Source organism: Triturus cristatus, chromosome 1_1, assembly GCF_964204655.1.
Source record: "Triturus cristatus chromosome 1_1, aTriCri1.1, whole genome shotgun sequence".
In the NCBI taxonomy this organism is placed as follows: domain Eukaryota; kingdom Metazoa; phylum Chordata; class Amphibia; order Caudata; family Salamandridae; genus Triturus; species Triturus cristatus.
The window spans coordinates 37,469,375-37,497,053 of record NC_140579.1 but is presented as its reverse complement, the minus strand read 5'-3'; the positions used below and the strand labels follow the sequence as shown (position 1 = coordinate 37,497,053).

The 27,679-nt window shown below is 45.6% G+C and overlaps 1 protein-coding gene across 1 annotated transcript in view; it reads right to left on the bottom strand.

Moving 5' to 3' along the window:
* The window catches only part of LOC146869281 (FACT complex subunit SPT16-like), a 358,428-nt gene that overhangs the window by 152,571 nt on the left and 178,178 nt on the right, over positions 1 to 27,679 (bottom strand). The window contains exons 5-6 of the mRNA XM_085646892.1: positions 10,173 to 10,326; positions 9,365 to 9,492 (exon numbers count right to left, since the gene is read on the bottom strand). Coding sequence (XP_085503018.1) covers positions 9,365 to 9,492; positions 10,173 to 10,326 — 282 coding nt within the window. The remainder of the gene's footprint in view (positions 1 to 9,364; positions 9,493 to 10,172; positions 10,327 to 27,679) is intronic.

Below are 27,679 nucleotides of genomic sequence, written 5' to 3'. Positions count from 1 at the left end.
CTACGATGTAGAGGTGTTGTCTGTAGATATGTTTTTGGAGCCCCCCCTGTAGAAGGAGCGACGAAAATGTCCCCGACTGGATGGGGACCGTAGGACTTCCATAGATTTTGCAACATCTGTGTCCTTTTCTAAGGAAGTGTCTACAACAGGACCAAAGAGATGTTCTTTATCAAAAGTTAAGTTTAAGATAGAAGCCTGTACTTCGGGTTTAAACCCTGAAATTCGAAGCATGACGTGCCTTGTTAGCAAGACACTGGTGTTGATTGCACGAGCCTAAGTGTCAGCTGCATCTAAAGTGCATCTAATAGATGTGTTTGAAATTAACTTTCCTTCCTGAACTAGGTCGTGTGCCTTCGACTTCTGTTCATCAGGTAGAAATCGGAGCAATTGTTCCAATTTGTCGTAGTGCACTCTGTCGTATCCAGCTAAGAGAGCCTGGATATTGGCAATATGCAGTGATTGGCTGCCTGTGCAGCTACTCTTTTTTCCCCAGCGGCATCTATTAGTTTAGATTACTTATCTGGAGGAGGGGCAATCACCGATGTTTGTGAGATTGCCCATATACGGGCATTAGAAATCACTAAGGAATCTAATGGTAATTGACCCTCAATGTAAACTGGATCAGATGGTGCAGATTTATACTTTTTATCGACCCTTGGTGTAAGACTTCGTGCGAGAACCGGATCTTTAAAGAAGACGTCTGCATGTCTTAGCATACCCTTAAGCATAGGCAGTGTGTGAGTGGATCGTTAGGAAGCCTCAAGTGACTTTATGAAGCTAAACTACATGATATTCAGCAGCCCTATTTATTAGTTCCATGTACCCTACATTATCAGGTAGAGAGGGTTTTGTAGGGTATAGATTTAGATTGTTTTCTGTGTTTGGATCGGTGTTATAATCGTTCCTTGGATCAGGACTATTATTATCTACCCTGTCCCTGTCATCCTGGTTGTCAGGTGATTGAGGTTGTGGTGAATTTATGGGTGTTATTAATAAATTTGGGTCAGGTTGGGAAGGAGGTGTTAGAGGAAAAGCAGAGGGGTTAGTACCAACTTGTTTTCACTTAAGAGGAATGTGGTAAGTGTCCTCCGTTTCTGGTTTGCGTTTTGATGGCAATTTTGCATAAGGAATATGCTACTTACCAGTATGCATCTGTTCTTGGCATGTAGAGCTGCAGAGCCACACACTTAGGATAAGATCGCCATCTGGTGTTGGGCTCGGATGCTTGCAGGTTGTTGTTGTCTTCGGAAGAAGTCTTTGGTCACGAGATAGGTGACTCCTCCCTTGGACCACAGTGCGCATGGGCATCCACTCCATCCTCAGATTGTTTTTCGCCATGATGGGAAATGATGGAGTAATGGAGTATGTAAAAAATAAAGAAAAGGATGTCCATGTGTAATGTCTAAGTAAGACAATGCTGGAACAGATACAGGTCCCGGGGAGGCGGGTGGGCGTGTGTGGCTCTGCAGCTCTACATGCCAAGAACAGATGCCTACTGGTAAGTAGCATATTCCGTTCGAGGCATATGAGCTGCAGATCACACACTTAGGATAGACTATACAGCAGTATCTCCCCTAGCGGTGGTCACCTGTATCTGTTGCAGCAGTTTGGAATAAAGTTTTAAGGACAGCCTGGCCTACAGAAGCTTGTTGTTTTGCTTGCACATCAACACAGTAATGTTTAGTGAAGGTGTGTGTTGTAGACCATGTGGCTGCCTTACAAATATCTTCTAAGGGAAAGTTTCCTAAGAATGCCATGGAAGCCCCTATTTTGCGTGTGGAATGCGCTCTAGGGGGAACGGTTAGTGTGCGTTTAGCCTTGTGGTAGCATATTTGGATACATTTAACTATCCACCTGGCTATCCCTGATTTTGAAATGGGGTTGCCTTTATGTGGTGGAGAGAAAACAACAAACAATTGTTTGGTTTTGCGGAAAGATTTAGTCCTGTCAATGTAATAAAGTAGGGCTCTTTTAACGTCTAAGGTATGAAGAGCTCTTTCAGCTACCGAGTCTGGATTTGGGAAGAACACCGGTAGATCGACTGATTGGTTAAGATGGAATGGAGAAATGACCTTTGGCAGGAATTTTGAATTTGTTCTAAGAACCACTTTGTTACGATGTAGTTGTAGGAATGGTTCTTGTATGGTTAAAGCCTGGATCTCACTCACCCTTCTAAGGGATGTGATATCAATAAGGAAAGCTACTTTCCATGTAAGGAATTGTAGTTCACATTTATGCAGGGGTTCAAATGGGGGACCCATGAGCCTTGTAACAACAATGTTTAGATTCCACACTGGGGAGGGTGGTAATCTTGGAGGAATGATCCTTTTAAGACCTTCCATGAAGGCTTTGATTGCTGGCACTTTAAATAGTGACAAGTGTTGTCGATTTTGTAAGTAGGCTGCTAATGCTGCTAGGTGGAGACGTATGGACGAGTACGCTAAATTACATCTTTGCAATTGTAGTAAGTAGCAAATGATGTTTGGATGGAAGCATTTAGTGGGTGTATGTCATTTTTAGTGCAGTAAATGGCAAATCTTTTCCATTTTTCAGAGTAACAGGCTCTAGTGGTAGGTCTTCTGGCCTCTTTTATAATATTCATGCAGTCTGGTGGTAGGTTGAGGTAACCGAACTCTAAGACTTCAGGAGCCAGACCGCTAGGTTCAGTTGATGGGGATCTGGGTGTCTGATTTCTCCATGGTTCTGTGTTAGTAGGGGCGGGGAGAGGCACAGTTTTTGGTGTGGAACTAGAGAGAGTTCCAGGAGTGTTGTGAACCAGGGCTGGCGTGCCCATGTGGGAGCTACTAATATGAGCTTGAGAGACTGTTGCCTGAGTTTGCGTACTACAAACGGAATGAGTGGGAGAGGCAGAAAAGCATACGCAAATCTGCTTGACCAGTTCATCCATATTGCATTGCCCTTCGACTGTGGGTGGGGAAACCTGGCGGCGAAGGTTGGGCATTTTGCGTTTTCGTGTGTGCCGAACAGGTCTATGTCTGGTTGGCCCCATTTTTGGAAGAATGAGAGTAGGACTTGTGGGTGTAATTCCCATTCGTGGATCTGTTGGGTTTGGCGACTTAACAAGTCGGCAATCTGATTGTGAACTCCTGGAAGGTGTTCTGCTAGTAGGTAGATATTCTGGGGAATTGCCCATCTCCAAATGTTCTGTGCGAGCTGGGATAGCTGGAGAGAATGTGTGCCCCCCTGTTTTTGTATATAATACATGGCTGTCATGTTGTCCGTGCGGATGAGGACAGCTTTGTTCTTTAGATGTAAATGGAATGATTTTAGTGCTAGGAACACTGCCAGTAGTTCCAGGTAATTGATATGGAGCACTTTCTGTTGGGTGGTCCATTTGCCCTGAGTGGTGTGTCCCAGGAGATGGGCTCCCCACCCTGTGAGGGATGCGTCGGTTGTCAGCACTATCTGTGGAAGAGGCTCTAAGAACAGCCGCCCTTTGGACAGGTTTATGGTGTTCCACCATTTTAGGGAGCGATGTGAGTGGCTGTCCACTAACACCAGATCCGTAAGTTGTCCGTGAGCCTGATTCCACTGTTGTGCTAGGCATTCCTGTAAGGGGCGCATCTGAAGTCTTGCATAAGGCACAATGAAGATGCATGACGACATCATGCCTATGAGTTGCATGAACACTCTTGCTGGGAGAGAGTGTTGGGGTTGATATTTTAAGATGAGAGCTTGTATATTGGCTATCCTGGCTGGGCTGGGATAAGCTATAGCCTTGGAGGTATTTATGGTGGCTCACAGATATTGCTGTATTTGGGAGGGTTGTAGTCGAGATTTGGGATAGTTGATGGTGAATCCCAAGTTGTGTAAAATTTGAATAGTTTGGTGGGTGTGTAGAACGCATTTGTGGAGTGAATTGGCTTTTATGAGCCAATCGTCCAGATATGGGAAGATGTGAATTTGTTGTCTTCTGAGATGCGCTGCCACTACTGCTAGGCATTTGGTGAATACTATGGGCGCAGTTGTCACTCCGAATGGGAGTACTGTGAACTGATAATGTTGCCCGTCTACCATGAATCTTAGATACTTCCTGTGCGCAGGATGCATGGGAATGTGAAAATAGGCATCCTTGAGATCTAGTGTGGCAAGGAAGTCGCCTTGCTGTAGTAGTGGGAGCACTTGTTGAAGAGTGATCATATGGAAATGATCTGAGTGTATGGAATGATTTAGGAGTCTGAGGTCTAGTATAGGCCTTAATGTTTCGTCTCTTTTGGGGATTAGGAAGTAAAGAGAGTATACCCCTGTGCCCTGGTGTTGTAAGGGGACTGGCTCTATTGCGTGTTTGTGAAGCAATGAGAGAACCTCTTGTTTGAGTAGCGTAAGATGGTCTGGTGACATGGGGCGCTGTTTGGGTGGTATGTGTGGGGGGGTATTTGTGAGTTCTAGGCAGTAACCATACTGGATAATTTGTCTTACCCACTTGTCTGTTGTAATGGAATTCCAGACAGGTAGGAACTGTTTGAGTCTTCCCCCGACTGGAGTGGAATGGTCTGGGGGAGTGGAGGAAAGTCACTGTTTAGTGGCGGGGGAGGTACGAGTGTTGGTGTTGCCTCGACCTCGTCCCTTGGTGTTATTTCCTCTATATACTCCTCTAAAATATCCTCTATTGGAGGATGTTTGTGTAGAGTTTTTGTTGGAGGAGGTGTCTGCTCCAGTAGTTTTGGATGACCCTCTATAGAAGGAGCGTTGAAAGGAGCCGCATGGCTGTGGAGACTGCAATGCTCCCATGGACTTAGCAGTCTCGGTGTCTTTCTTCATTTTTTCTAGTGCAGTATCTACTGCTGGTCCAAACAATTGGTCTTGATTAAATGGTTGGCCGAGTATGGTACTTTGTACTTCTGGTTTGAAGCCTGAAATACGTAGCCATGCATGGCGTCTAAGAAGTACGCTTGAATTTATTGCTCTAGAGGCAGTGTCAGCGGCGTCAAGAGCACATTTAATTGAGGCATTAGAGATGAGCTTTCCCTCTTGTATAAGGTCATTTGCCTGGGCCTTGTATTGGTCTGGTAAGTGTTGTAGAAGGTCTTCTAACTGATCATAGTGAGCTCTATCATAGCGTGCTAATAGGGCTTGTGTATTGGCAATACGCCAATGGTTAGCTGCTTGTGCTGCTACCCTTTTGCCTGAGGCTTCTAAAAGTTTGGATTCTTTGTCTGGGGGCGGTGTATCTCCTGTTGTTTGGGATTTAGCCCGTTTCCTTGCATTGGAAACAACTAAAGAATCTAGAGGGAGCTGTCCTTTAATGTAAGGAGGATCTTCTGGGGCAGGTCTATATATTTTTTCAATTCGAGGGTTAAGTACCCTGGCCCGTACGGGGTCTTTAAAAACTTCAGTGGCGTGTTTGATTACCCCTTTAATCATGGATAAAATCAGAACTGATTTTTGGGACTGCTCAAAGGTGTCTAGGAGGAAGTCTTCCTCGGGTGCATCAGAGTGCATGGTGACGCCATGGTAAAGTGCTGCCCTGTGCACTAGTTGTCCAAACCCTAGGTGAGGGTTTTGAAGGATATGCAGTAGGGTCAGGTATATCCGGCAGGGGGTAAGCCCAGTCGTCTAGTGGTACAGCATCCGGATTTGTGAAAGGATCATTAGGATCATTAAGATCATCCGGATCCACCCCTCCCGCTAGGTCATCATAATCATCCTGTGGAGGTGGTGTATGTGAAGGAGATGGAAGAGGTAGTGTAGGTGGGGAGGGGGGGTTAATAGGTGAGACAGGAGAGGAAGGAGGAATGGGTGAGGTGGCCGAGTCCTTCTTCTTTACAGGAGCTGGAGAAGGTGTTGTGTCCAGCTTCTTTTTCTTATATGGCACAGCAGTGACATGTCCTGTTTTTGGATTAATATAGATCCTTTTTTGTGTTGGATCTGGGCGGAAAAGTTCTTGTTCTTCTGGAAGAGGCTTTGGCGCCGATTTTTTCGGTTCCGATCTAGGTTTAGGGTGATCGGTGGAGTCTTTGGCCTTAGGAGGTGTGAGATAGTCCTTAGCCGGTTGTTTTGGCACCGATGATGTTTTTGGTGCCGATGAAGGTTTCGGTGCCGAAGAAGGTTTCGGTGCCGAAGTGGAATCTTTTGGGTTTGGGAGCCTTCGGTGCCGGTTTATCTACTGGCCTGGAAGGTTTCGGTGCCGGAGTTCCCGGAGCCGGTCTCGGTGCCGAGAGGTCTTGCGCTTTCGGTGCCGAAGGTGCTGGTGGGACAATAATATGTGGTTTGCTCGGAGCCGAGCCACCGGAAGGCTTGTATTTCTTCGGAGCCGATCTCGAAGGCGGGGCTTCTGAAGGTTGTTTTCGGTCGCGACTGGGGCCAGCTGGCGAAGTCTTGACCAATGCCTTTTTGGAGGGGTTGGGGTAAGGGTGTCAGTACTCACCCGTTGCCCCGTAGTAATGGGGTCGTCTGAGTCGTCTGCTTCTGATATAATTTGAAGCTCCTCGGAATCTTCCTCCGGGACATCGGGACCCTCGTCGAAGATGTCCTCCGGTTCCGGGGCTGGTCTGTGTGTCATGATATGGCGACGAGCTCTTCGATCTCGAATGGTCTTCTTCAAGCGGAATGCGGCGCAGGCTGGACAGCTGGACTCGTCGTGTTCCGGTGACAGGCACAGGTTGCAGACCTTGTGATGGTCACTGTGCGGGAACTTTGCTCCACATTGGGGGCATTTTTTAAACGGCGTCCTTTCCATGAGCCGTAGGCCTCACGGCGCGGATAGGTGGAATCGCCCGCGTCGACGTCCGGAACCGGTCCGATGAACTCGATGTCGAGTGAAGGTGTATGGATGAAGTTTTTGTAGTTTGTGTCGCTTCGAAAAGTTCGATTTAAAAGTTTTCTACCGGAGTGGAAAAGTTACATCCGAACCCAGTGGCAGAAAAAAACAATCTGAAGATGGAGTGGATGCCCATGCGCACTGTGGTCCAAGGGAGGAGTCACCTATCTCGTGACCAAAGACTTCTTCCGAAGACAACAACAACCTGCAAGCATCCGAGCCCAACACCAGATGGCGATCTTATCCTAAGTGTGTGACCTGCAGCTCATATGCCTCGAACATATGTTTTGGGATTGATGACCAGTTCCTTTTGTTTCGGGTCTGGGTTTGAAGGCAGGAATGTCGAAACAAGGCTCCTTCGATGAAGTAGTAGTTATTTTATCTTTCAGTGCCAATATTTTTGAAGTTGAGTTTTTAGGCGCCAAAGTATTCGGATTCGAAGATGGTTTCAGTACCAAAGGAGTGGATGCCGAAATGTGTTTTGGTATCGATACAGATTGTTTCGGCTCGGTGCCCGAATGCAGCCGACTCGATCCCGAGCCAGAAGGCTTTAATATTTCTTTCAGTGCCGGACCCGAAGGCGGGGCGTTGGAAACGTGTTGTCGGTGCAGACCTTGACCCGAAGGCAGAGGAGGGACCGGGGCCTTTTTCTTAGGCAGAGGTGGAGTTTGGGGGATGGGGGGACCCTGCTGAATCTCTTCAACCATGTCGGAGTTGACTACTGACACGGAAATGAGCTCCTTTTCTTCCTTGGCTCCTTGCGTGTCGTAGACGTCTTGTTCGTAATCTTCTCCAAGAGATCCGGAATGGAGCCACTGTGTTGGTGTTGCATTTCGTGACGTCGAGCCAGACGGTCACAGAGCATCTTCTTGCATTGGAACAATTTGCACGCATCACAGTCTTGTTCGTCATGCTCCAGGGAGACTCACCAGTTGCACACTTCGTGCGAGTCGGTGCGCGAGTACTTGGCGTGGTACCCAGGACAGTATTTAAATGGAGTCCATTCCATCAACTGCAAGGCGGGCCGACGCGGCTAGGCCAGACGGTCTTCCATGAAGTTTCCGATCGAAAGAGATTTTTCTGAAACCGATATGATACGTGGACAATGGGAAACGCAAACGAATAACAATAGCATCGAGGGTAAGTAAATTGCACACCAACGGGAACCCGAGGAATGGTTTCGAACAGGAGCACAGCAATACACATCCGATGGCGGAAAAAACTATCTAACAATGGAGTCGCTACCTGTGAGCAATATCACAGAAAGGTGGAGTCACCTTACCTGACTGGGAAGACTTTTTCGAAGAAAACAACTTGCAAACATCCAGACCCAACACTAGATACCAGGAGTATGCAAAGCATGTGATCTACAGCTCATATGCCTCGAACAGAAAGGTTTACAACTAAAGCTGATGTAGAAGCTGCAAAGCCAGCAATGTTTGCAGCTTGGACGTTGGCTTTAGCTTTAAGCATGGTGGCTGCCTGCCTTTCTTTTCTACTTATTTAGTTTTGGAGCATTTACGGCATGCCACACTAACTTCACATGTTTAAAGCTAAAGCACGGCGTGCCACAAATGGTACAAAAGTAATTAATAGAAAAGAAAGGCAGGTAGCCGCCAAGTTTAAACCAAAAGCCAATGTAGAAGCTCCAAAAGTAAAGAAGTAGAAAAGAAAGGCAGGAGTCGGTTGTGTTTGAGAAGCCAACCTACAAACTGCAAAGTGTGTGTAAACAAAGGATAAAACAGTCAGAGAGAGGATACTGTAATACGCCAATACTCCAGCAGAGCAGTGAGTCATGAGAGGGTGAGACATATACCCTCACAAAACCATACAGAAGAAAGCTTTTAAAAAGGACACACAATTTAACCAATCAGAGGCGAGGGTTTGGTCAAAGCCAGTAGAAGTGGATACAGCATGCCTCGCAGAGCAGCTCATGCTTGATGGCTAGGCTCAACATAAAAAGGAAGAACTGAGTTCCAAGTGGCATGCAATCATCCCCCCAAAAAGGTGCCCATAAGCCACTAGTAGCCTATTCGACTGCAACACATACAGTGTCACACTTGCAACAGGTTAGTTAAGAATTTGTACATGCTGGGACACAGGGAGGATAAGAACATCAGTGCAATATAGTCCAAGTCATTCCCCTAGCAGCTTTGCTATCTGAGGATGCTGCTTTACTGATGGGGTACCAAATACAGTACTATTACCTAGAGTGCATAACAGTATAAAAGCTATGCTATCTCCTGGGACTATACTTTACTACATGATACTCCCCACCACAATAATGTGGGACTATGTCTTTCCACAAGGCCTGTGGTATCCACAGGGAGTTTCTCCCTTCTGTGAAATAGTCTATTAGTATGACTGCAGTGCCATCACAAAGTTGTTGCGTTTCGCAGGATCCTGTTCTACTGCAGCCGAGGCACTGAACACATTGTACAGATTAGGCACGGAGTAAGTTATATCATTCAGCAATTTATCAAAAATACATATCAAACTCTACAAAGTGTGGTTGACTCCTTCCAAAGCTCTCTATCCAATCTTTCACACCCCCACACAATTTAGCTGGTTATGAAGCCTTACATTTCTTTGATGAAAGTGGCATCTGGATTTGGGAAGATATTCCCCTCGTTCCGGCCAAGAGCACTGCCAGGACAGAAGAAATTGATGCGGAGGTAGGTGTAGTCTCCCTCAACAGACATGCTGATATTCTGTACGATGAAAAAGAAAAAAAACTATCAAAAGGAAAGCAAGAAATAAAAATAATAAACACAAACGTAAAAAAGTTATTAGAACAGTCCTGTGGCAGGAGCCATAGCAGAAGGGACTCATGCAAATGTCCCTTGTACCCAGAAAACTCACATCAGAGGCAAAAGGATTACACTTTTTCAAGCACAGCCTCAACAGTACAATTATTATTAAGAGGTGACTATGCTATGTTGTTCTTGAAAGAGAAAATACAACCTTGACAGCTAAAATCAACAAATACCTTATTTCAAGGTTAATGCATTATTTTTCTGTCAATAAGCGTTTCGAGCCCCTTCATGTCATACCCCACAGACTCACCAGCCTCAAAAATAAGAGATTAAAAAACATAAAAATTGAACTTTTTTTTTTTTAGACTGGGTCATTGTTTTACTACGTTACATCACTTTAAGAGCTAAAATAAAAACAAACCGCTTAATAAAGAAAAAATTGGTATGTATTGTTACTTAAACAAATCTCTCAAGTATAAGTAGCACATGCCTAACACAAGTATATTAGTAGGTATCACCCCATTCCTATCCGGCATTGCTCCAAAAGAATGCTCATAACATTCTGCTCCAATGTCTCATCAATTCTTAAGACAGGGCTGTCCTATAGGGCAGCTATAAAGAAGGCCCAGCCGCACCTTGATGGTGGCAATATGAAATGGTGTAGAGATGCCAAACACTGGCATGACGACAGTCTCATACTTCTTGTCAATAAAAATCTTCATTTCGCGGATTTCTGGTTCCTTTGGCATCATTGAGGCATTCCGATAGGAGACGTTCGACTTGCGTGCTCTGCAGTGAGGGGAAGGGAGTGAGGGAGGAAGATTAATACAGAGGATCAGAAGATTTGAATAGGGTTAAATATATTCCATACCTCACCTTTTATAATTCCCATGTTCCCTGCCAGTCTTCCGCAGAATACAGCTGTGGGGCTACACCTGGCATTTGCAAGCCATATCAGGACACAAGACAAACTGATGCTGGTTACCAATACTGTGAGAAAGTGGCTCTGTATATACTGTTCCCAAATAGGTACAGGGTGTACAGAGTCCACAGTCCCTAGAGGCTTGGCAGAGGCTAAAGTTAGATATAACCTTACTCTCTAAAGTGGTAGCTTGGTCGAGCAGTAAGGCAGTATCAGAGGACAGTGTAAAGCATTTGTTGTACACACTCAGCCAGCAAATGGTCTCACTCACTCAATAACTGAACTCTAGGCCAATGGTTTATATATAAAAAATATATGCTTGTTTTATTTTAGAACCAACAATAGGTATTACAATATACTTTCTCAGAATGAGATGCTTTATATAAATACTTTTGCAATATGCAATTGACTTTTGTAGAAAGTTACAAGTGGTTGCAATAGGCAACACTATTTTAAACACAATAATGCATTGAATTCAATTGAAGTTTCAAGTTATTTGCAACAGATTACTTTTGTGATAACTTTTGGAATTCCAGGGCTGGATCCTAGATTCAGTCCTGGGTCAGTACTTAGAATCAAGTGATACAAGTCTACTTAATTACTGTGATGATTTTTAAATAATATTTAGCTATTTTAAAAGTTGACACTTAGAAAATATTTCAGAGAAAACAGTCAATGATTCCCTATGGAAGAATATTCAAGTTGCAGGTACAGTATGTTCTCGTTACTTTTGTAATCCAGTACTGGGTTGGTGCTTGGCAAATGTCTTGAATGGAGTATGCTACTTACCAGTATGTATCTGTTCTTGGCATGTAGAACTGCAGATCTACACACTTGTGCATAGATCGCCATCTGGTGTTGGGCCCGGATGTTTGCAGTTTGTTTTTCCTCTTGGAAAGTCTTTGGAAGTCATGAGGTCGGTGACTCCTCCTTTGGATTGTATTGCGCATGGGCATCGGCTCCATCCTAAGATTGTTTTTCGCCAGCAGGGAAAGATGGAGCGTAGTAGTAACAGTGAAGAGGCCCATGTGTGTGGTATCTAAATAAGATAAACTGGAACAGATACAGGTAGCCGGGGAGGCGGGTGGGCGTGTGTAGATCTACAGCTCTACATGCCAAGAACAGATGCATACTGGTAAATAGCATATTCCGTTCGAGGCATATGAGCTGCAGATTACACACTTGTGCATAGATTATATAGCAGTTACCAACCTTAGCGGCGACCACCCGTATCTGTTGCAGTGGTTTGAAATAATGTTTTGAGTACAGCCTGGCCCACACTAGCTTGTTGCTTAGTTTGCACGTCTACACAATAGTGTTTAGTGAAAGTGTGCGGTGTTGACCATGTAGCTGCTTTGCAGATATCATCTAATGGGATGTTCCCTAAGAATGCCATGGACGCCCCTATCTGCCGTGTAGAATGGGCTTTTGGGGGAACGGATAGCGTTCATTTTGCTTTGTGGTAGCAAATTTGAATGCATTTTACAATCCACCTAGCTATCCCTGATTTTGAGATGGGGTTTGCTTGTGTGGTGGAGAGAAAGAGACAAACAGTTGTTTGGTCTTATGGAAAGGTTGTGTTCTCTCGATGTAGTAGAGTAAGGCTCGTTTGACATCTAGTGTGTGAAGAGCTCTTTCTGCAACGGTTTGTGGTTGCGAGACAAAATACTGGTAGTTCTACTGATTGGTTTAGGTGAAAGGGAGAAATGACTTTTGGAAGGAATTTTGGGTTTGTACGGAGAACAACCTTGTTATGGTGCATTTGGAGAAAAGGTTCTTGAATGGTAAGTGCTTGTATCTCACTGACCCTTCTAAGGGAAGTGATGGCTACAAGAAAAGCGGTTTTCCATGTTAGGAATTGTTGGTACTTGGTGAATACTCGTGGCGCTGTTGTGACTCCGAACGGGAGCACTTTGAATTGGTAGTGTTGTCCGTCCACTACAAATCTGAGGTACTTTCTGTGAGCGTTGTGCACTGTGTGGAAATATGGATTTTTCTGGTCAGTTATGTCCCCTATCTTGGACCCCAACGGTTCTATGTGCATGTTACAAGTACATGTATGTTCCCTCCAGTTCTAGTTATGAAGACGCAAATACATGTGCGTCCATCGTTAACATGTCCTCTTTCAGATCCGCCATGAATGGGCCGGATATTCCATTCCTAAGTACGAAAGGCCACCGCCTTTATATGGTTCACTTATGCCATTTTTCAGTCCAGCTGAGTAGGCCCCGATTCTGTCATCAAGCTTTTCTTGCTTTCTGTCTCTGAAGCTCCAGTCCGAGCCTGCATCTGTGACCATGAACTTTGTCTCATCCTCTGCGCGGCTCACGATGCCTGACATCAGCTTGCTGCCTGCCAAGAACTGTATTTCACCTTCGAAATTATCTGCTCCGCTCCCTGCCCAATGCATTCCTGTCTAGTAGTTTAAGTAAACATTCTGCCAGCTACCGAGCAAAGGCCCGGCTTCTCTGTCTTTATACAAGTAATTCATAGTCCTGTTACTATGGAAGATTCCTGCCCTCGCATCTAGTGTAGACACTTAGACGCTTGTACACGCACTAACAGTCAGTATAGTCAGTATAGAATAAGATTCTACTCCAAGAAGGCCTCTCTTTTGGATAACATAGTTCTTTAAACATAGGATGTTAGATATGATTTGGGATTAGGTTGACTTGACCCTCCAGACATCTGTCGCCACATGTAGAGCTAAATGTCAAGTCCCCTCCACCCCCTAGCTGCACGTCAATCACACGTCATGCTGCTGCGCGCGCATTTCTGCCAAGTATTTCTGCTGACATTGCGAAATTATTTCATAGATCCACCCATATGTGACATCACAACCAATGACGTTTTCTTGTTACTCCCAATTACGCCTCCTTCAGCTACGCATGTGAAATGTTATCTTTGCTATCAATTGTTACGCCTCTCGCATTTGCTTCACTGTAATGCCTATTGTATAAAAGTGATTAATTATCAATAATGTATGTACTTCACTTCCTGAACCTCCGTGGTGATGGAACCTGGAGGCCACGATTCCGAATCGTCCATTGGAATAAAGCCCATTCCGAACCTCTAATACCACGGATTCTGCCTCTTATTTATTGAGCTATTTTTATTATGTTCTGTATCAAATTAAGTCCCGGTAATTAAATTATTTACCACATGAATGGCGCCCGAACAGGGACACTTTCTCATCTCACGCGCCGGCGGTGCGTTGCAGGCCCGGTCTCCTGCCACAGCTGGACGGACAACAACGCGTACCAGCAGGATTTCCTGTATCTCCCTCCGGTCAAGCGGGGGCGACTGAGGCTGCGATCAACACCCAGACGAGGCGGTGAGAAGTGCGAAGTATCCCGACCAGAGCCTAGCTGAGAGAGCAAGATCCGAGGTATACAGAGGCCCACCAGGTTTCCGATGTCCTGAAGTGTCCGAAGTTTTCGAGTCGAGTCCAGTCCGGTCCAGTTCAGTTCAGTTCCGTTCCGAGGCCTTCCGTTCCGAGCTACCCGGTGAGTACCATTACTGGGGAGGCGTTCTGGCGTGCACATAAGTTGTGCCGGTCCAGACGGGTTTGGGTACACAAATCCGGTCTGCACTGTTTTAGCAGTGTATCTGTACTGTTTAGCAGTATATCTAGTATATCAAGTATATAAAATTCAGAATAATTTCCGTTAAATGTCGAGAATTATGTTTTGTAATTAAGTTTCCTTAGATCATCATCATCATCGCTGCTCATTAAATGTTAAATGTTAAATGTATTAATACGTCCTGCATATTGTGGTGTGAATGACTGTTCTTTATCGTGGTTTATTGTATTAAGTTTGTTCAAGATCAAGTATCAGACCAGTTCTCAATATGCCGCTCTTTTCGAAACTAAGACAGATCACAACTAGAAAAGGGGTACTCGAAGAAGCTGTTCCCATTCCTCCTAGGGACACCCCAGGGTACTTCATGTATCATAAACACGGCCTAGACGCTATATTATTTCTTGATCTATGGGTAGACTACACTAAGGAATTACCAGAAAGTCAGAGGTGGCCCGCAGCTGGGACCTGGGATGCAGATTGCATCGTTAAAGTAGAGGAAGAGTTATGGAAAAGGAAAGCCAGACAGTCACAGAAAGACGCCATTGAATTATGGCGTAAAGAATCGTATAGACGTACAGAAAAAGCACGTAGACAGGAAGAGAAGAGTAAAGAGAATTCAAATAAAGTCCGAGAAAATCTATTAATTGAAGAAGGTACACGAGTAAAATCAGAACAAGTAGACAGACAAAGAAATGCCCTTATGAAGGGTATGTATCCCCTTCTGGCCGAAGGATTACCTAAGGCTACTCCGGGGATACCAAAAGACTTGCCACCCCCATTATTTCCAATAAAAGTACATCCTAAGGGGCATCCTAGAACCGCAGAAGATGTTTTCCTTTCCTCATATTTAGATGACGCAGCTCCCGAGTATGCTAACCCCGCCCCACATAGACCGTCGGCCGGGGAGGTTCAACGCCAAGATCCTGTATCTGTATCCTTACAGCATCAAATCCTGACACAAGTTCCGGCAAGCACATCTGTTTCCACATCTGTTCCTACAGCTACTTCTATAGCTGTGTCCACACCTATAGTTGCTGTATCGCGTTCAACGAATCCTTTCACACCCGATACCCCAGACGGGGCTACTGGAGGTGCTACCAACATTTTTTCTACGCCACCCAGAGTAAATAAACTTACCTTTCAAGAGTCAGCACATCCACGTACCCCCAAACTCATAAATGCCCGCACGCTTAAGGAACTTCTTATAGATTGTAGATATGACCCTGTGCCCGGCAAAGAGGACGAAATGATCCTGGCATCATTACGTATCAGACGAGCCGCGGTGTATTTAGGGAAGTTACCAGGAATGACTGTGCATCTAGATAATATATATCATTTTGTCCAAACAGGGCGAGATTCTGAAAGTATTAACAGAGCTATGGAATACCAGAAAGTGGAGATACAGGGGGAACTGTTACGTTTCCTCATAAATTGTGTGATCAGAAATCAAGACCGACCGGGGGTAGACCCGGAAACAATGGAAACTCTTACCAGATGGAGCCAGAATATATCAGAAGGGAGACATGATAGGCAAAAATGTATAATAGCCATGTGCAGAAAGATCCGTAAAGAAATAGAACGCCTACACGAAGAGAGATTAGCGGTAGACCAGTTTGAACAAAACGAGGAGGAGGAAGGATCAGGACTGTCCACAGGACAGTCAGAAACCATAGCCTATGTAGGTAGAGGAAGATCTAGTAATAGTACTAGATGCTTTACTGACCCAATACGTCCGATATGTCCAGATAATAACAGGAATTTCCAAACACCTATAATAAATATGAGGTCCCCCGAGCATTCGTTCCAAGCCGCTGATAAACTACTCCGAGAACGAAGGGGTTATCATTTACTCGATTCTATGGATGAACAAGAATTAGCCAGGTCAGCCGTTCATTGGGTTGACAGTCCCGGAAAATATGGTGATGATACAGTAGCACACACATTTTTGAACCTCACCCCAGATGAACAGCGTTTAGCTGGGATTTATATGATTCAACAACTTCTTATACTATATAAAGGCCAACATTCAGATCCTGGTCCCTTACCTGATATATTGACTGAATTACTCACGAATAGATGGAAAGGTTCAGGTACTAAGTTAATTAAGGAAATACTAGAATCCAGAAAGCAGTACATTCTTTTTGTATGTCCAGAACATGTTTCATTGCCCATCAAGGAAAGACCGATGTATTACATGGACAGACAGAATCCCTTACGAGAAGTACACCCAATAAAGGGCGAGGACAATCAGTTTAAACGTGTATTTGTATATACGCCCATATCAAAAATAGAATTGTTAGAAATGAAGAAAGTGGTACCCAGTCATGACAAAGACCCAGCGGGTTTCCACCGAGAAATTAAAGACATGTTACTCATGGGAGAGTATACCTACCCCGACATTATGACAATATTAAAGGTATTAATGCCTGCTGGCATTTATGAAAAACTCAAGGAAAAAGAGTGGGAGGTAGGAGACCAAAAGATAGATTGGACAGCATTAGAAAATGAAGAAAAGGCCCGAGGTCCAGGTTCGGGGCTTGGGGACAAAACTAAAGCACTGCCAGGTTTACTAGTACAGGTACTGCCACGTTTATTAACCACGAAAAAGGAAGACTGGGGTGCAATCTCAGCCTGTAAACAAAAGCAAGATGAAGACACTAGTGATTTCTATGCCCGATTCGAAAAATGTTTTGGTATAAATAGTGGTATAAAAGCAAGTAGCGAGTCATACCCACATCTGTTTGTGACAAAATTAGTTGAAAATTCTTTGCCCCAAGTGAAGAATAGAGTATTATTCGAGAGTACCTGGCAAGGTAATACCCCATCACAAATGTTACAAATGTTACAGTACCATTACAATAGAATTAGAGAAGAAAAAGAACATGAACAAAGACGCATGAAAGACACGAAAATGAAAATGCTAGTCTCTCAGACAGTTCCAGCTGAAGGACATAAAAAGGGTACGACACATTCTGGTGAGTCAGCAGGACCTGTAAAAGGGACATGCAACTATTGTAAACAGCCAGGACATTACATACACGATTGCCCAGTCCTGAAGCGTAATATCGCCACAGGTATTACAAAAGAAAGACCACGGCCACCTAGACAGGATCAGAATGAACAAGGAGCACCGCAGCATGCACAGGCCATGCCAGCTCCACAACAGTCTATACAGTTTGTGCCAGCCGCACCAGCGTTGCCTGCTGCTGCCACACAAACCACGACACGACAGCTGTACCAGACCGCACAGTATGACTATCCTGATTATCAACGATATGCATGAACCAGCCTAGAGAGGGAAGTTGACTTACCCCTTATCGAGGTCCCTGTAGACCAAGAAGGACCTTATGTACATAGTGAATTATTAGGCCAAGATAGAAAATTTTTACTAGATACAGGGGCAAGTCGAACAACTATAAAACGTAGTGAAGTTCCAGGGGCACCCCTCTCAGGCTCACAGAATATTTCCCTTGGTTTTTCAGGAAAACCTATTGTTAATGAAGTATCACAGCCTCTTCCACTTACGATAGGACCCTTGACCAGAACTACAGATTTATTGCTTACTAAATCATGTCCAGAAAACTTGTTAGGTATAAAAACACTGAAAGCTCTAGGAGCTATAATATGTTGTTCTCCGGAAGGAGTAAGATTGTTTTTACGTGATTTCAAAGGTCACTATGTGTCTCGAGATATGGATTCCCGACTGCAGACTTTACCGACACATTTATGGGCACAAGGCCCTACAGATGTTGGTTGCATGAACATTACACCCTATCGAGTCACACTAAAGGCAGGAGTGGTACTACCACGAATGCGACAATACAAGTTACCCCCAGATGCTGTAATGGCTTTACTGCAAATCATTGACGAGCTTATTGGTCAAGGAGTGGTTGTGGAGACCGACTCCAATGTATGTAATTCACCGATAATTCCGATTCTTAAACGAACTGATCCAAAGGCTCCCCCAGTATATCGATTGGTTATTGATCTGCGCGAATTAAATAAATGTATTGTACCACAATACCCCGTAGTTCCAGACATCTCTTCATTACTGACAGCTATTGATTCCGAAGCAACATTCTTTACTGTAATTGATCTCAAAAATGCCTTTTTTAGCGTCCCAATAGATCCGGAAAGCCAATACTTGTTCGGATTTAGTTTAAATGGACGTAGCTTTAAATTCACACGCGCACCTCAAGGATTTACAGAAAGCCCCAGCATCTATAGCCAAGCACTGAAACGAGAACTTGACAGTATACACATGCCAGTCAACACTGCTCTGCTTCAATATGTCGATGATCTGCTGATCACCGCCCGAAGCGAACCTGAATGTGAAAAAGCATCACTGACGGTTTTACAATTTCTAGCCAAAAAGGGGCACAAGGTGTCCCCTTCTAAGCTGCAATTCTGTGTCCAGCGAGTTGTTTACCTTGGTCACTCGCTGTCCAAGGAGGGAAGGCAGCTTACACCCGACCGCATTCAGTTAATAGCTAATATGCCAATACCCAAGACACAAAAGGAGGTGCGGGCTTTCATAGGCCTCACTTCATATTGTAGGCAGTGGATCCCTCAGTATGCATTTCTAGCAAAACCACTCATTCAATTAACAACACAGGAGGCAGCCACATCGACTGTCCTCCCTTGGACTCAGGAACACACACTAGCTTTTGAAAGCTTAAAGAAAGCTCTATGCCAAGCACCTGTTTTAGCAACACCATGTTACAGAAAACATTTTACACTCTTTGTTACAGAACGAGAAGGTACTGCCTTGTCAGTACTCACACAGGAACAAGCAGGATCACACAAACCGTGTGCTTATTTTTCTAGTACATTAGATCCCGTAGCTCAGGCTCTGCCTGCGTGCCTGAAATCAGTGGCAGCGACAGCTTTAGCAATCAGACAAAGCGATGCCATAGTGTTAGGACATCCATTGACAGTACAAGTACCACATGCAGTAGAGGTTCTTGTGAATCGAACGCAAACACAACACTTGACTATAGCGCGACTTACAGGTTACGAATTAACATTGTTTCAGCCACATATAGAAATCAGACGTTGTAATACATTGAATCCTGCCACACTTTTACCTGTAAATGGAACAGACCCACTAGCTCATGATTGTATTGAAGTTATTACAATAACGACGAAACCCAGACAAGACTTGACAGATGTCCCATTGTCAGATCCAGACCTGACGTTGTATGTAGATGGTTCATGTATGAGAACAGGTACAGGAGAGTTAGTGGCCGCTTATGCAGTCACAACAGACACTGAAATTATTGAAACCAAGTGTATAAATACCTTGTCCGCTCAAGCAGCAGAGCTCGTCGCTCTGACACAGGCCTGTATTCAAGCCACAAATAAAAGAGTCAACATATACACTGATTCACGTTATGCTTTCGGAGTTGTACATGACTTCGGCGTGCTGTGGCGAGAGAGAGGTTATTTAACTTCTCATGGTGCCCACATTCAGCACGGACCCCTCATTCATGCCTTATTAGATGCAATACATTTACCCACTGCAATATCGATTATGAAATGCAAAGCTCATACGAAAATTACTGATATCATTTCTCAAGGCAATGATCTAGCTGACAGAACAGCTAAACAGACTGCTCAAACTCAAACATCCGACATGACAAAGACAATAGTCCAGACGCCAACACATTGCATGATGGTTAAGGATCCCACTCTTGATGTAATTGACATACAGACACATGCTACTCCAGACGAAATAAGGAAATGGACTGAATTAGGAGGGATCCAAACGGATCAAGGATGGATGACGAAAGAAAAATCTGTGTGGTTCCTTCCTGATTCAATGGTCCAAGTCATTATTAACACTGTCCATAGTCCGGCGCATCTAGGAGAGAAAGCTATGCTAGACAGCATTCAACACATTTGGTTCAACAAACATTTACGAGCAGCAGCGAAACAAAAAGTTCGTACCTGTATGATCTGTTGTCAGTTCAACCCAGGAAAAAGCATCCCCGTAGAGCAGGGTGGATTTCAGCCTCCTGATCACCCTTTTGAAATCCTCCAGATGGATTATATCCAGATGGAACGATGTCGAGGATTCAAATATGTTCTCGTAGTTGTCTGTGCTCTTTCCCGTTGGACAGAGGCATACCCGGTTTCAGATTACACTGCCCCGACTACTGCCAAACAGTTAGTTCGAGAATTCTTCCCACGATACGGTTTACCACGTGCTGTCTACTCAGATAACGGCCAGCCGTTCTCATCCGAACTAATGAAACACGTTTCACTTTTGTTAGGCTATCAGTGGAAATTCCACTGTGTCCGACACCCCGAGGCAGCAGGTCTCGTGGAAAGACATAATCAGACCCTGAAAATTAGATTGTCCAAAATATGCAGGGAGAAAGGTGTTGACTGGGTAGTAGCATTACCAGTTGCACTCTTTTACATGAGAATGGTAGCACACTCTCGAACAGGGCTATCCCCGTATGAGGTGATCTTTGGCAGACCACCAAATATGTGGGGGACGCCTATACCACGTAAAATAACTGATATTGACTGTAATATGCTGACAGATTATTTGGCTTCCTTGATGTCTGCACTACAATCTTGTCGTTCACAGGTAGCTGCAGCTTTTCCTGACAACACTGAGGTGAAACCCCATGACGTAATTCCGGGGGATCTCGTTTTAGTGAGGAACTTTGATCGAAAGACTCAGCTGGATCCTAGGTGGAGGTCGCCGCAATTGGTCCTGCTCACCACAAGGACAGCCGTGAAAATCGAAGGCAGAAAAGGCTGGGTACATTCAAGTCATATCAAGAAATTTTATGGACTACCATCGGATGTAAAAACTACACCTCGCGTGTCTTCACCCATTGACTCAAAACTTCCTTTGGTTGAATCAAGTAGTCACGAACAATATAAACTAAAACTCAGATCTAATCAGTCGGGCAATTTGATTGTTTAAGTCCTCTCCAAGGTGAAGCGGTTGAATTTGTCTCTGACATGTATCCCTTAGATCTGAATAGAGGAAAGACCCGAAAAATGTTGAAACGACATGCATACTGTAAATCACTGCGTAGTCATTGCACAGTGACGTTATTAATTTTGTTTTTCTTAAGTCTTTTAATAATTATTGCAAGTATATTGTTGCACATATATTATCCTATTTCTAGACACGTTTATAATGTTACTGCTGAACATTCTTTTAGTGAATTACCTCCGAATGAATTGTCTTATAGATTTGCGCTGCGCAATAACACTTTTATTAGTATGTTACATCATTCCCATCAGGTTAGCAATGCTACAAATTGTTGGATATGTGGCCGACTCCCTCCCTATCAGAACTATAAAGGAATTCTACCTCTTTTTCCATACCCGTTCACACACAACGGCTCCTGTGGAGCATGGTTTAGCTTAATTAATTCCTTAGATTCAAATTCTGCAGTTTATCAAGACAACTGGGTATGGGGAAATCTGAACTTAGTTTTACTTAAAGTCTGCCACCCCAACAAGGAGGGACTTCCCAAAAGAACAGGAACTGATCTAGAAAATGAAGTATATGGATTAGGTAATTTTACGCTTAATCTCTTGATCTTGAATGTCGAATCCGAAGCTACTCCAAGTTTGCCCGCCATGTCAGTATTTCCAGTAAAAGGTGAATTATGTGTAAGAAAGAATGGTTCCATACATATGGGCCATAGTAGATGCACCACTGTAATAGAATTCAGTGATCAAGGCAAGTCGACATTTAGAGCTTCCCGCCATTCCTATTTTATATGTGGTCAGACGGCATATGTACGTTTGCCTCTAGATTGGGATGGTACCTGCTACATTGGATTCCTTTTGCCACCTGTTTTTCTAGCTCCTCCTGATTATCACAGAAATACTCATTTAGTACACAATAGAGAAAGGAGAGATCTCCCAATAGTCGATTACACTGAAACAGCATGGGAAAAATACACAGATTTCAATAAAGGTCTCTTTCCCTATATAGGTACCGTTACTAATAGTAAGCTGATACGTAGATTAACTAGAACCCTTGAAGCAGTAGTGAACGAAACTATTTCCGCCTTAGGCAATTTAACAGAAGAGCAGTCTGCTATGCGGATTGTTGTGCTTCAAAATCGTCTTGTCCTTGACGTCATCCTGGCCGATAGGGGCGGAGCTTGTAGGGTCATCGGATCAAGCTGCTGCGTATTCATACCAGAAAATTCGCCATCTGTATATAAAGCTATAACCCGCCTTCATAAGATTGTGAGCCAGATACACCAGAATCCAGGCACTTGGACTTGGTCCGGGTGGTTTTGGAGCGTGTTATCAGCCTGGGGATGGAGAGTTCTATCCTTCCTAGGTATTGGCCTTCTCATACTATTCAGTTGCTGCTTATGCCTGCAATGTGGACCAGCGATTTGTGGTCTGTGTGCCACATCGTGTATCCCACATCAAGATTTTCGTTCAAGATCCCGGAAGAAGAAAGAAGAACAAATGATGCTATATGAACAGATCAATGGATTGATGAAGATTGATATCTCTTGACGGGCAAGTAGGGGACAAGGAGGGAATGTGGAAATATGGATTTTTCTGGTCAGTTATGTCCCCTATCTTGGACCCCAACGGTTCTATGTGCATGTTACAAGTACATGTATGTTCCCTCCAGTTCTAGTTATGAAGACGCAAATACATGTGCGTCCATCGTTAACATGTCCTCTTTCAGATCCGCCATGAATGGGCCGGATATTCCATTCCTAAGTACGAAATGCCACCGCCTTTATATGGTTCACTTATGCCATTTTTCAGTCCAGCTGAGTAGGCCCCGATTCTGTCATCAAGCTTTTCTTGCTTTCTGTCTCTGAAGCTCCAGTCCGAGCCTGCATCTGTGACCATGAACTTTGTCTCATCCTCTGCGCGGCTCACGATGCCTGACATCAGCTTGCTGCCTGCCAAGAACTGTATTTCACCTTCGAAATTATCTGCTCCGCTCCCTGCCCAATGCATTCCTGTCTAGTAGTTTAAGTAAACATTCTGCCAGCTACCGAGCAAAGGCCCGGCTTCTCTGTCTTTATACAAGTAATTCATAGTCCTGTTACTATGGAAGATTCCTGCCCTCGCATCTAGTGTAGACACTTAGACGCTTGTACACGCACTAACAGTCAGTATAGTCAGTATAGAATAAGATTCTACTCCAAGAAGGCCTCTCTTTTGGATAACATAGTTCTTTAAACATAGGATGTTAGATATGATTTGGGATTAGGTTGACTTGACCCTCCAGACATCTGTCGCCACATGTAGAGCTAAATGTCAAGTCCCCTCCACCCCCTAGCTGCACGTCAATCACACGTCATGCTGCTGCGCGCGCATTTCTGCCAAGTATTTCTGCTGACATTGCGAAATTATTTCATAGATCCACCCATATGTGACATCACAACCAATGACGTTTTCTTGTTACTCCCAATTACGCCTCCTTCAGCTACGCATGTGAAATGTTATCTTTGCTATCAATTGTTACGCCTCTCGCATTTGCTTCACTGTAATGCCTATTGTATAAAAGTGATTAATTATCAATAATGTATGTACTTCACTTCCTGAACCTCCGTGGTGATGGAACCTGGAGGCCACGATTCCGAATCGTCCATTGGAATAAAGCCCATTCCGAACCTCTAATACCACGGATTCTGCCTCTTATTTATTGAGCTATTTTTATTATGTTCTGTATCAAATTAAGTCCCGGTAATTAAATTATTTACCACAACTGGAATGTGGAAATAAGCGTCTTTGAGGTCCAAAGTGGTGAGGAAGTCGTTTTGGGAGAGGAGTGGAAGTACCTGCTGAAGCGTTACCATGTGAAAATGGTCTGAGTGTATGTATATGTTTAAGGGCCGGAGATCTAGGATGGGCCGTAGAGTCTCATCCCTTTTTGGTATGAGAAAATATAGGGAGTAGACTCCCATGTTTTGTCGGTTGGCAGGAACGTGTTCTATCGCCTGTTTCTGTAGGAGGGAGATTACCTCCTGCTTTAGTAACATTAGATATTCTTGTGACATTGGGCGTTGTCTGGGTGGAATGTTTGGGGGGTAGATATTAGTTCTAGGCAGTAGCCTGACCGAATTATTTGGGTTACCCATTTGTCTGAGGTGATGGTAGCCCAGACAGGAAGGAAATTTTGGAGTCTGCCCCCGACCGGAGTGGGATGGTCTGGGGGGAGCGGGGGGAAGTCATTGGGTAGGCAGTGTGGCAGAGCGGGCGGTGTTTGTTTTGCCTCTGCCTCTGTTATTGTTACCCCTGTAGCCTCTTTGATAACCCCTTGTAAAGGTGGACTGAGTAGGGGATTTGTATGAAGTGGACGCGGTATCTGAGGAGTAGCCTCTGGATGTACTCCGAAAGGAAGAGCGGCGAAAGGAGCGTCTGGGAGTGTGTGACTGCAAGGCTCCCATGGATTTTGCCGTATCAGTATCCTTTTTCATTTTTTCTAGGGCCTCATCCACTTTTGGGCCAAATAGATGTTCTTGGTCAAAGGGATGGTTAAGGATGGAGGCTTGTACCTCCGGTTTAAACCCTGATATCCTTAGCCAAGCATGGCGACGGAGGAGGACGCTGGTATTGATGGCCCTGGAGGCTGTGTCTGCTGCATCTAGGGCGCAACGTATGGAGGTATTAGTAATAGTTTTGCCCTCCTGAATTAGTTCGTTGGCCCTAGCTTTATATTTTTCAGGGAGATGGTGCATTATGCCTTCTAACTCGTCATAATGGGCTCTGTCATATCTGGCCAGTAGCGCTTGAGTATTGGCGATACGCCATATATTGGCAGCTTGGGATGCAGTACGCTTGCCTGATGCGTCCAGTAGTTGAGATTCTTTGTCAGGTGGTGGTGCTTCGCCTGACGCCTGGGAGTTTGCCCTTTTACGTGCGGTGGATACTACTAGAGAATCTAGTGGCGCTGGCCCTCTGATGTAGGAGGGATCTGTGGGGGCAGATTTGTATTTTTTCTCGATGGCGGGTTAATGACCCTGGCTCTAACTGGGTCCTTAAAAACCTCTGGCGCATGCTTTACCACTCCTTTGAGCATAGGCAATATAGAGGTGGACCTATGTGTGGTGTCGAATGTGTCGAGGAGGAAATCATCCTCCACGGGGTCGGTGTGTAAATCTACCCCGTGATAGTGTGCCGCCCTTTGCAGTAGGTGGTTGAACCCCAATGAGTCTTCTGGTGGAGAAGTACTGGAAGGGTAAAGATCGTCTTGTGGGACGTTGGGGATATCAGGGATATTGTAATCGTCCCATGGGTCTGGGGATCCTGTAGGGGTGGGGCCCCCTGTGGGTAGGTCCTGGGGCACATCTCCAACGTCATCATATGGGTCCCCCTGATCATCATCGTCTGGAGACGGGGTCGGAGAACGATGAGGTTGGGGTGGAGAAGGCGGAGGGGGTGGAGGAGGGGAAGGTGGAGAAGGTGGGGAAGGTATTCTGAAAGGAGAGGTAGCAGAGTCCTTCCTCTTTGGAGGTGGAGGCGGAGCAGGCTTCTCCAAATGTCTCTTTTTGGTAGAGAGTGTTAAATGTCCAGTTTTGGGATCCTTGGTAAGTGTTTTTTGCAAGGGATCCGGTGTAAATATTTCTGGTGAGGTTGGTTGATCCGTCGGCGCCTAAGGCGTCGGGGCCGTTGGTTTTTTAGGCTTTTCTGTGCCGGTTCGTTGCTTGGAACCTAGCTTGGGAACCTCAGGTTGTTTGGTAGGCGCCGAGATGGGTTTCGCCTTCGAAGTGTCGGTGGCCTTGTGTGCTTTGGTCGGTACCAAAGATGGTGTCGGTACCGAAGAGCTGGGTTTCGACCCCGAGTGCTTCGGTGAGGGGCTCGGTGTCGAGATGGAGGCCGGTTTCTTTTGCGGTGCCGAAGCGTGTTTATCGGCACCGACAGTGGGCTGGCTCGAGCCCGAGCCGCCGGAAGGCTTACTTGGCTTCTTTATCGGCCCCGAAGGTGCGGTGTAGGAAGCAGTGTCTTTGGTCTTGCCTAGGCTCGGAGGCGAAGGCGTGACCGGAGCCTTTTTCGGTGCCGGCGAGGGTGTGTGGGGGGTAGATCAGTACTCACGACCCTCTGCGCCAGAGTGATGTCCTTCACATCTGAGTCGTCGGCTTCGGAAGCGCTGACAAGGCCCTCGTCGGTGTAATGCTGTTCTGGAGCGTCGAAGCCTTCTCCGAAGATGTCGTCCGGAATCGTCGCCGAGGAGTGTGCCATGGTTCTTCTGGCTCTTCGGTCCCGAATAGTCTTTTTGGACCGGAAGGACTTACACGCCGGACAGTCTCGAGCCTCGTGTTCAGGGGAGAGGCAGAGATTGCATACCTCGTGGAGATCGGTGTGGGGAAATTTGGACCCACATCGAAGGCGCTTTTGAAATAGAGTCCTTTCCATTAGCCAGGATCGGAGCTTGGGGAGGCCCGAAGGCCGCCGTCGTCGACTGGAACCGAAGGTCTGTGCCGATGAGAAGGCGCGTCGAGTAGGGAGATCGCGATCGAAACAATACCGCGATTTGGGGTGAGCATTGCACGTCGATCGTCGAACTGGAAGCTGTTCGGAACCGGAGCGCGAAGATTAAATCCGAACCCGATTGCGGAAAAAAACAATCTGAGGATGGAGCCGAAGCTCATGCGCAATACGATCCAAAGGAGGAGTCACCGACCTCGTGACTTCTAAAGACTTTCCAAGAGGAAAACCAAACTAAAAACATCCGGGCCCAACACCAGATGGCGATCTATGCACAAGTGTGTAATCTGCAGCTCATATGCCTCGAAAATAGAGTTATCGGTTTAAAGGTAAGTACTCGACTGGCAGAGTTGAGGTTCTGGGCATAGACTCAGGGGTCCCCCAGGGTCAGGTAGGTACAGTTAGTTCACCTTCAGCGACACTAGGGCGGCCGGGTGCAGAGAGAGTTAGGCCCAATGTTATCCTATGAGGGATAGGGGGGCCTTGGTTGGTGGCTGCTGACTAGCAAGCCACACGGCTGTGGGAGCTGGGCACCTGGTCACTTACTCAGGGCAAGTGGGGAAGTAGATAGGTGTAGAGGTTGCACTGCCAGGGCCACTCGGGCGGCTGGGTGCAGGGTGCTTTTGAGACTTCGGGCGCTCAATTGATTTCAATGGGAAATCTCCAGTTTAGAAAAAGATTGCAAGCTCGGGGACGAGGATTCTTCAGGTGCCACCACCACTTCGAGAGGGAAGTTGGGTAATTGGAGGATAGGTAGGTACCACGGGATTGGGCACAGGGGGCCGCGGGGCGCCGCGTGCAGGGGTGCCTTTTGGTGTCGGGAAATCTTACCCTCTGTTGATCGCGGTAGGGGGGCACCTTGTTTTGAGGCTGCAGGCTTCTTCAGGAGGGTCGAGGGAGGTCCTTGGGTGCCGGACTGGGGGTCACAGTTGCTGTGGGGTCGTCCTCGTGGTCTTTGTTCACTCCGGCACCGGCCAGGCTTGGCTGGTGCAGATTGTGTTGGGTTCGCGGTTCCGGGCTGATGCCAGAGATTAGAAGTAAGTTTTGAGTAGAGCCTCTACTCATGGGAGTCCCTGGGGCTTAGAGTTGAAGGGTAGCCAGGTCCTCCGGGGTTTGTGAGGTTGCTGGCCACAAGAAATGCCGGGTTGGAGCAGGAGCAGGTTCGAGGGTCGACAGGCCGGTAGGGCTG